The 10772-nt window shown below is 38.2% G+C and overlaps 1 protein-coding gene and 1 pseudogene across 1 annotated transcript in view; both read right to left on the bottom strand.

The window, feature by feature from the left end:
• Window positions 1-3130: 3130 nt before the first annotated feature.
• On the bottom strand, window positions 3131-5930 carry LOC149022419 (pentatricopeptide repeat-containing protein At2g40720 pseudogene; annotated as a pseudogene).
• A 2265-nt stretch (window positions 5931-8195) lies between these two features.
• LOC149022418 (two-component response regulator ARR9-like) overlaps window positions 8196-10772 on the bottom strand; it is a 40968-nt gene continuing 38391 nt past the window's right edge. The window contains exon 6 of the mRNA XM_089147620.1: window positions 8196-8586. Coding sequence (XP_089003746.1) covers window positions 8196-8586 — 391 coding nt within the window. The remainder of the gene's footprint in view (window positions 8587-10772) is intronic.

Below are 10772 nucleotides of genomic sequence, written 5' to 3'. Positions count from 1 at the left end.
GCTTAGGATGATGTGGATGAGGATGATCAGAGGCATGAGGATATTATTGTGCCACAATACTTTGAGGTTGGAGGTTCTTCGCATTCAACTTCAAAGGCTCAGGGTGTGGTTTCTCAGTTGTCAGCGATTACTTCCATACTAGAGAGGATAGAGACTTACATGTATTCCTTGGGAAATCGTTTGACATGACTAGAGGAGGAGTCTCGAGCTATGAGAGATCAACTTGGTTCTCAGAGACGATCGCCTAAATAGATAGTACTAGGATTATTTTCTTTTATTTATCACATATGTACTTACTTTATTCTTCATCTTGCAAAAAAAATTTCCTATGAAATTAATAAAGTTCAGTTTGTTTCACTTGTCTTATTGTACTTTATGCATTTCCTTTATTGCATTTATATGTATACCTGTTTCACCATGTTTATTGTGTATTATTCAAACTAAGTGCATTATGCTTCATTAATTCATGTTTCTATTCAGAAGTTTTCTATTATTCACTTCTAAGAAGATTGAGTCACTTTTGAATTTATGACTCAAGAATGCTCCATTACTGTGTTTTGTGGTTATGATTGTCCATATACTTTGGGCTCTGATACCACCTTATCACATCCCTCCAGCCAATACCCTAACCACGATACCTGGAGGTGTGATTCCACAAGTCTCACGGTAAAGTCTAGGAACCCATAAAACCACATAACACAATAACACAATCATTAACAAGAATAATCAGTGTTTACCTTTATTAAGAAATGATTCAAAGAGATAACTTGGAAATATAGTAAGGATATAATCATCGCATAATTAGAGTGCAGAATACCATGATACCAATCAAAAGATCAACTATAGAGTATGGCAGAAATAACTCCATAGTTCAAATGCAGAACAGTTGATCAAAACTCTAAAGCAACTAGCTATTACATCAACAATAAACTAAGAACATACAGAAAACTGTTCTATTCTTCCATGGGCTCTTCTACTTCTTCAGTCTTAATCTTCACATTGGGCTTATGCTCTTGTAACTTTGGATCGGCTTCTAACTCAAGATCCTATTTGCAAATGAGACAATGTCTGCTACTATCAATAGGAGCCATCAGTGTTGTCCATAGTAGTGTACTGGTCGTACCATTGCTCATTATCTTCTCCAATGATGTCCGTAGCTGTACCATATAAGGAAATGTCCTCTGTACTGGCACACATGATCGCTTCCGTACATATAAAGTCATCTAAAAACATATTTCCCAAAAGGTGAGTTCAAAAGAACTCAACAAGTAATTCAATTCACAATAAACAACTACAAGCAATTCAAAGCAAATTAGATGTAATGATATAAGACAATGAATTGTGAGTGACAATGAATTGTCATAATATATCAAAGCATAAGCACAAGGATGTAATGATATAAGACAATGAATTGTCATAATATATCAAAGCACGTATTTGTACATATTGTGAGTGAACATACTCCCCTTATGCTCAACTTTTTAATCTTCGAAAAAGAGATCAGAGTACAAGTCCAAATCACCAAAATAACCCTAAACAAACATGTAGAGAGTATAAGGAACAATCTCTAATGATCAGAGACGAAACGGAGTCAAAACGGAGCAAAGTTGCTCTCAGGCACACCCTTGGTCGATGGCCTTGGTTGATGGTATCGACCAAGGCTCTACTAAGCACAAACAGTAACTCCCAATTTTGTTCAGAAACTCTTCAAAACACATCAGAACATTTAGAAATCAATAGGAAAATTATAAAACAACATGCTAAGACTATCTATGATGATCTAAACATCAAACAAGGTCGTTGGAATAGAATCCTAATAAATCACCTAACAGACCCTCTTTTTTTTTTTTTGGTGGAAAATCACCTAGTAGGCTTAATCCGCGGATTCTCACGGAAAGGCTAGAATGAATGGGGATTCATTTTAAAGGTAAGAGAACAGTAGATCATGCATAGAAAACAACCTAGGAACAGATCTAACATAAATTAGAATCATATAACTACAGTAAGAATAAATCATAGTTTCATGCTAGATCAAATCATTGAAAATACACCATATGGTTTAAGGAAAGAGTATAGTGACTGCGAATTCACTCTAAGACTATGAGGATCAGAAACTAGGCCTTACAGTAGTGTAAGATTTTCCTCACAATCAAAACAAATAGAAGGAACAGTAGAGAGGATAAATCAATGAATTATAGGATTGAATACTAACCTTGTAGAAGAAGAAGCAATGGTGAACTTTGCTTGGGTGCTTGGAATCAACCTTGGACTTGAAGAGGATGCTCTAATAATATTGATGTAGTTTCACTTTTTTCACATATTGTAAATGACCTTTTAGCAGCAAAGGAAAAAAAAAAAAAAAACTTACAACACTATTATCATTCATAATTCCAAAACTACTCTTGCATAAAAAATAAAAAAAGAAATAATAAAAGTAAGTTTGAGTAATCCCCTTAAATTACTATTAAAATTAAGTTTTTAGACCAAAAAAGAAAGAAAGAAAAGGAAATAGTAAATTAAGATGGGTTAACAAAGAGTGTATAAAGAATAAAGTGTTTTTTCTTCTTCTTCTTTTCTCTTTCATGTTTAAGGTTTATTCTCTTAGTTTTTGAGGGTGTGCTTGATATTGTTCCAAAATAGGGGTGGAACATCATATTTTGTTATCTAAATTGAGGGTTACCTGAAACTTACCTTTTTATTTTGTTTTATGTTTTTATGCCCGTTTTAACAACCTTGTCAGAATACTATTAGGTTTGAAGCTCATAATTTCTGAATAATTTTCATTTTTCAATCCAACTCAAACATTTGTACCAGTTAAAAAGAACTAGGTAAGCACATTCATCTTATTATCATTTCATTTCTCATCCAGGTGACCAGTGGGTTTACTTCTGAATGCCTGATCTAGCATGATGGTGCCATTTCATACGCCTCACTTTTATGTGCAGCGATGTCACTTGAAGGAAATAAATGCCTTCAGCGAGATTACAGACTAAGTCCATTCCTGTGACAACAAGCATTATACTTGTTCTAGTTGCTTATTCCAAAAGGGCAAACCTAACCCCAAAGACTTACGCACAAACAGAGCCCACTGAGGCAATTTGAGAATATTAATTGAAAGCACCATGGATCCAACCTCAATCTTTGATTCTCCTTATTTGCTTTTGCCCATTAGTCAAGCAAGGATTTCATCAGTACCAGTTTCCCTTCTCATGTTTGTTCTGAGAGTCCTTAATGTATCATAAATCTCAACTACCCTTGGGGAAGATGAATCCCCTGAGTAGAAAACATCAACTTTACTCCTCACCTCAATCCAGCTATACCCCGGATGCTTCTTCAATCCTTTATCTTTCATTGACACCCTTAAATTTGCTGCCTTGTCCCACAATGCTGCTTCTCCATACAAATTTAACAACTGAATATAATTGCTGCCTCTATCAGGATCCATATTTAGTAAGTTATGAGCGGCTAATTCTGCAAGTTCAACGTTGCGATGAACACGACAGGCATGTAACAAACACAACCAAACACTCTTGTCTGGTACAATAGGCATGCTTTGGATGAAACTATAAGCCTCAGCTAAATGTCCAGAGCGACCCCATAGGTCAATCAAATTCACATAATGTTCCAATCTAGGTTCAATGCCATAATCTCTTGTCATTGATTGGAATATATTGAAACCTTTCTCAATAAAACCTGAATGACTGCAGGAAGAAATCAAGGCAAGAAATGTGATATCGTCTGGTACTACTCCCAACCCTTGCATCTCATCAAATAATGCAACTGCATTCATGCACTCTCCATGAGATCCATATCCAGAAATCATTGAATTCCATGTCACTACATTTCTTTCAGGCATGTTTTCAAACACTTCCCATGCATACTTTAAGCATCCACACTTCATATACATATCTATTAGAGCATTTCCTGCTTGTAGATCTATCTCTATCTCATTTCTAATCTGGTATGCATGCACAGATTTTCCTTTTAGTAATGCTGCTACTGCAGAGATAGCAACAAGGATATTTGTAATGGTAACAGAGTCTGGGGCCAAACCATGCTGAACCAATTGTGGCAAAAGATTGATTGACTGCTCTGGAAGACCATTCCAAATGTAGCAGGAGATCATTGAATTCCAACACACCAAATTCTTTTGTGGCAGTTCCAAAAATACATTCCCAGAAATCTCTGGCAAACCAAATTTGGCATACATTTCTATCAGATTACAACCAACAAAGGCATCCAAACCCATTCCACTTTTGAGGACAATACCATGGAAACCACAACCCAGTTCTAAATTCTGGAGCCCCACAGAAGCATTAATGATGCTTCCCATTAGCATGGGATCTGGTCTCTGTCCTTCAGCCTTCATTGCCTTGAACAAGTTCAGAGCTTCCTTGAAATTCACATTTTGGCATAGTCCAGATATCATGGACCCCCAAGAAACAACATCTCTTCGCTCCATTTCATTAAAAACAGAATTAGCATCCTCAGTGTTTCCACATTTTACATAAAATGTCAGCAGTGCACTTTGGACAGCCATATTATCCAGGAGAGGTCTTTTGATTGATTCCCCATGGACACTCCTTCCAAAATCATGTAAATCAAGCAAATGACAAGCTGCCAACACACTAGAGATCGTGAAGGAATCCGGTGCTAGCCCAGAAAACCTCATGTTAGTGAAAACATCCAAAGCCGGTTCAACACAATTATTAAAAACATAACCTGAGATCATAGCATTCCACAATTCGGTTTCTTTATTAGATTTCTGGTCAAAAACTTTCCGTGCATCTTCTATGGTCCTACCCCTGGCATACATGCTGAGGAGAGAAGAATAAACGTAAGGATCCCATTCAAGACCTATCTTAATTACTTTGCAGTGAACTGCCCTGCCAAAATCGGTATCTTCTCCATGAGCACATGCTGTCAACACACTTGCGAATGTTGCTGACCCAAGTTTGCAATTCTCACCGGTCATCATTACAAAAAACTCCAAGCTCTTCTCCCACATTCCATTCTCACAAAACCCACAAATTACTGCATTCCATGGAACATCATTGCTCTTATCCTCCACTCCATCAAACACTCGCCATGAGTCCATTGGTTGACAACATTTTGCATACATGTCAATCAATGCTGTCTCCAAGTAAGGATCCCCATCAAGTAATTGTTTGATAACATAGGAATGAATCTGCCTTCCTCCCACAAGATTACATGATTTACTGCAGATTTGAAGGACAATACTCAGGGAGTATGCATCCGGCCTGACACCTAATGATTGCATTTGGCGAAATTGATGTAAAGCATCATGGATTAATCCATACTCAAAATACCCATCAATGATGGAATTCCAAAGGGTGACATCCTTTGCAAAATCCTCACATTCAGAGATTAAAACAAACACCTTGACCGCATTTTCAAGAGACCCACATTTAACATACATTTTGATGAGCGAGCTCGCGACGTAGGCATCAGATTGGAAACCCATACAGATGATGGTGGCATGGATCTTGCTTCCATGGAAGTAATCCGAAAGGGCAGCACAGGCCTTGAGGAGAGAAGGAAAGATGAATTTACCAGGTTTCTGAGCAGAAAGCGATGACGCTCTACTACTGGAGTACAATTGCAGGGCTTCCGAATAAAGCCCATTTTGAACTAAAGACCTTATATTCGCACTGGTTGACGATAACGGATCAAATTGCTTTAAGTTAGAGAATTTCAAAAATGAACTTAGACGGAGATGCATATCATCTTCGTGGCTAACTTCTCGGAATTCCTAATTCCAAAGAGAAGCAGTAAACGATGAATTCTCAGATAGAAATTTCCCTTTTTCCTTTGAGCGCCGGGGGTGGCGCGCAAGGTTGGTGATATCCACGCACTTGAATTTTACACCAAAAATATTGAGTCTAGGCTCTAGTTCCTTCTGCGGCTACCCCTCTACTAATACAGCCACACCCACACGAATATGAAATCTACTTTCATAAAAATTTGTGAGGGCTATAAAGGTGAATTAGCGAAGCTGAATTGAGAAAATCTCCACTAGTAAATTTTATGTGGAAAATATACACTGTTTCTTCTCTTTGAATTCTTTTTTCTTCTTTTCCAATTAAAAGATTAAATTTATTAATAAGGAGAAAAAAATCCAAGACTGATCGAGGGTTATGCATCAAAGTATAAAATCTCCCAAAAAATTACAAATCAAAGTCTCCAAACCAAAATGAAATCTTGATTTTTGAATACCATCAGACAATTACAAATCAAGTAATCATAGGCAAATCGAGTATTGTATTGTTCACCTTCACCAACTTCCTATGAGCTACAACCAAACGACCATCAACAAGAGCACATTGCACCTTCCCTGAAATCAACTTGTTGGGCAATGCCTTCAACCCCGACCTTGTCCATTGAAAGTTCCACAACTTTCTCTCTTCAATGCATAATTCACCCCAGCTCTCTTCAGACAAGTAGCAGCCACTGAAAATGCAAGGGCAACCTCATAAGACTTGACCAAGTCCGTTGTTTGGGTTGATTATTCGGGAGATCCTCCACCAACTCACGATCATCATCATCCACTAGGGATGGCCCACTTCAACACATACCCCATCCACCAAATTATCAGTTTGAAATTTACATCCTTCATATCGAGAGTCAAATTCATTTTGGATTCTCATTTTGAATTTCAAGACCTTCTCTTGAGAGCACTACATTTCCAACTCTCACACATCCCCCATCCACCACATTAACTTTTTGAACTTCAAATCATTCACCTTGAGAGTAGTCCACTACATTTCCACCCCTCACACCCCTCATCCGTAGAATTTTCAATTTGATTTTCAAAGCCTTCAAATTGAAAGTCCACAAAATGTCAACTTTCCCAAAGTCCCCAAATGACTCACAGAACGACTCAGGCACCTTATACTCATCCATGGGATTTTTAAATTAAAAATTTAAACATTTCAAACTCACCTCTTGATCAAACTCCCCATCCTAAACCAAGATATCATCCGACGACTTCTGAGATGGAAATGAATGAGAAATTATAGGAGTTTCAACCGATTGAGACTCTATTGTAGCCAAAGTCCCCTCCATACCCAACTTCCACTTGTTACAAGAACCTTGTGCACCATCCACAACATTGTCTTCCATCGATTTTTTTAAATAAAAATAAAAAAATAAAATAATAAAAAAAAGAAGGAAAATTGAACTCACTTCCTGATTAAACTCCCCATCGCGGACTAGAGTCTCATCCGATGGCTTCTGAGCTGGAAAAGACTACGAAAAAATAGGAGTCTCAATGCATTGAGACTCTGTTGTAGCAAGAGTCCCCTTCGAACCCAATTGTCCCTTGTTGCTCAAACCTTGGTCACCATTCACACCAACGTCTTCCACTGCCACCGTCAGTGCCACCACCTTCTCCCTTGCTACAGATGCACTGTTTAATCTCCTAGGACCCGACAAGAAGGCAGCATTAAAGTCTCTAATACACACCAAGCCCTCCCACTTGAAATGATTCAGTGTAGATCCTCCCATAGAAACGAAAAGTTTTTTTTTTTAAACAGTTAGCATGAACACACCCTACCCAAAATTTTATCATGCCATTGCACTTCCATAGCTAAAAATTGGTCAGAGCTAGACTAAATCACTAGAAAAGCAATTTCTTGCCACCAAAAAACCCAAAGATTAGGAATCCCCTCTACACGGTTATTCACAAAAATTTAATTAACATACCCTAGATGATTAAAAACTAGTAGAGGAGCACCGATTAATTCTATCATGGCCACTATATAAAAAATCTCTAGAATATGTTGCCGCAGAACAGCCCCAAAGCTCTGCCAACTACTTCTTTCTTCATCCCTCAAATGTTCTGTTGTAGAATCTTCGTGATGAAAAACGGTTGTTCAAATCCACCTCTCCACTGGCCAAGTTCACTCCAGTCCCTACACGGCATTGCCTTATGATAGGTGATTATCCATTGCTTGAAGCATCCATGTGGATTCACAGATGGATCTACCAATTCTTGCTATCCACCCATTGCCACTACTACATCCGATGCCAATTCAAAAGCCTCCGCTGCCCCTTTTTTCTCCCACGACCTCTAGAAGAAACAGCACGACCAGCCCCTTTAGATTCATAACATACCCTTGTAGGTATGGGTTGAGTTGTTGCCCCTGGAATCACTTGAGTTCCTTTCTCCTATGCTATTGAACTTTCCCCACCTGAACTGCCAAGTCAGCCACCATTTGAACCTCATTAGGCTGCAAGAGATCCACTACCAGTTCAGAAGTCTCCTTACCAATTTGACTTACAACCTCAAGCATATGCTCAACTGAAAGCTCATTAGAAAACTGATTTTCAGAAATATATATACTATTCTCCTCTTCCATTGAAGGCTTTTGAGAATTAAAAGACCGAGATATATCATGCGTAACAACAACTGACCCTACAAGTTGCCCTAGGAGTATGACTGAGGTTGATGCTACTTCCAAAATCTGAGGTGTTGCCACAATAGGTGTCACACCCCACATGATGGTATTGGATCCACTTCGACAACCCTTGGGTGTGATCCACAGCCACAAGATCTCAGTTACACTATCAGTAATATAGAAGACACAATTCTCATAATCAAGAGCAAAATGAAAAGCTCAATAATAAATTAAGGAGGTAAAGGTTCTAAAATCCCGAGAATGAATATTGAATAAAACAACTGGAAAGTATCAGTTGAAGCAAAACAAATGTCTCATTATGGTTTACAGTTATCTTTTAGTTTTTTAGGGTATTGCTCTTCAAATTTCTCTATGAAAGGAATTATAAGACCCTCCTCCGTTCCCTTATCCCAGCAATGAATAACTAAAGCTCTATTCCCACCAATGGGCCCCGTAAAAGCACTCCATGCATCTACATGAAGCTTCGTGTTCATCATAACTAGTTCCCATTGGCCCCTCCAGTATCTCTTCAGTGGGGTTCTTCTTTGAATAGGGAATTTCTCCTATTTTTGCAAAGGTATCTAAAAAAAAATAAAGAAAATCCACAAAATCTAGGCAAACATGCTTTAAGATATTCACCAACTCTCCTCTAGGTAGGTCTCGTCGCTCTCCCTCACGACAAGCCATCTTTTGGGTTCTCTGTGGCATTGGGATTAGGTCTCATCATCAACCATAGTTGGGGTTTAGGTCCACACTCTCTCACCACAACCATTGATTTGAGTAATGGCACATGTCGGAGATTCTAAACCCAATTCAAAGTCATAAAGTAACACATTACATGTGGTCCAAATACCTTTCCTCATGCCTTGTGAAATCCCTCACAAATCCTAATCTGGAAATCTATATTGTACGTCCGAAGACTCGAAGTCAAGGTAGGAGACAACTATGGACCCTCTCATTTGAACCCATTGGCTTTGACCTAAAACCAATGGAGGTTGATAATGAAGATCATATTATAGAAACCCTAAATGACTTTGAGAGAAGATGTAACTTGAATGAAGATGGACTTGGGAAATGGACTTTGAGTACAATGTTAACACCTTCGGAAGGTCCTATGAAATTAGGTAAGACCCTTTCTTAAGTTGGTAGAGGACCAAAGTGGTGAATTTGGCTTCTGAGAACAAAAATTCAGCAATTGACCTTAAGCCACTGCCTTGGTCACCCCAGGTGACCAAAGCTGGCCAGGGATAGAATTGTCTCTTTTGGGGGAAAATTAGGTTTTTGAAGCTCTATATATTCAAACTTCGATCTAATTCATACCACTTTGCCTTTTAGCTATTAGAGAACGTGAAAAGAACCCTAGAGCTTCCTCCTCAAGGCCAAGGTTGATCCTAAACATCCGTGAGAGATTCCTCCATTGAATCTCCTTCTACAAGGTAAGTATTCGCATCTATACTCTATTGATCTACTATCTCTATTATTTCAACTCTTCGTTTTGATTGTGAGAAAGGTCTTACACTACTGTAATAACCTAATCTCTAATCCTCATAGTCTAGAGTGAATCCCATTCACTCTATTCTTTCCATGGACAACACGATGTGATTTTGGTGTTTAACCTAGCATGAAGACCATGATTTATTCTTACTTGAGTTGTTTGATTTCTAAACTATGTTAGATATGCTCCTAGGTTGTTTTATAACCATGATCTACTATTTTATATTTTTCTATCTTTAGAATGGATCCCCATTCATTCTAATCTTTCCGTGAGAATCCACGGATCAAGCCTATTATGTGATTTATTAGATCTTCATAAATAATCTTTATATGTTATTTTGGAAATTTCCTAATAATTTCGGAGTGTTTTGAACTCGAACGATGAGTTTTCGACCAATTTCGGAGTTTGCTATCCGTACACAGCATGCTTGGTCGCCCCAAGCGACCAAAGGTGCCAGGATAGCAACTTTGCTATGTTTTGCCTCCGTTTCGTCTTTGATCGTTAGGGTTCGATCGTTATGTTCTATACTTGTTTGTTTGGGTTATTTTGGTGATTTTGGACTTATGCTCTAACCTCTTTTTTTTTTTTTGGTACTGGTGCTTTTTTTAATACTGGAAATTAAACGTCGCCGAATGGATGCGAACCCAAGACCTCCCCATGGGAGTCTGGGCTTTTAACCGCCCTACTAACCCACCATTGACACTTATGCTCTAACCTCTTTCTTTGGATTTTACGAATTGATTATAAGGTGAGTACGTTCACTCACAATTAAAATAATACGAAATTAAGTCGTGGATGGTTATTTATAGAGGGTCGGAGCAAAATTAGGGTTTAACCCCACAATTGGACTTGGCCGA

This window comes from Hakea prostrata, chromosome 3 (genome assembly GCF_041222555.1).
Source record: "Hakea prostrata isolate BN-2017 chromosome 3, UWA_Hpros_2, whole genome shotgun sequence".
Taxonomy (NCBI): domain Eukaryota; kingdom Viridiplantae; phylum Streptophyta; class Magnoliopsida; order Proteales; family Proteaceae; genus Hakea; species Hakea prostrata.
This window is presented reverse-complemented; position numbering and strand designations above follow the sequence as displayed.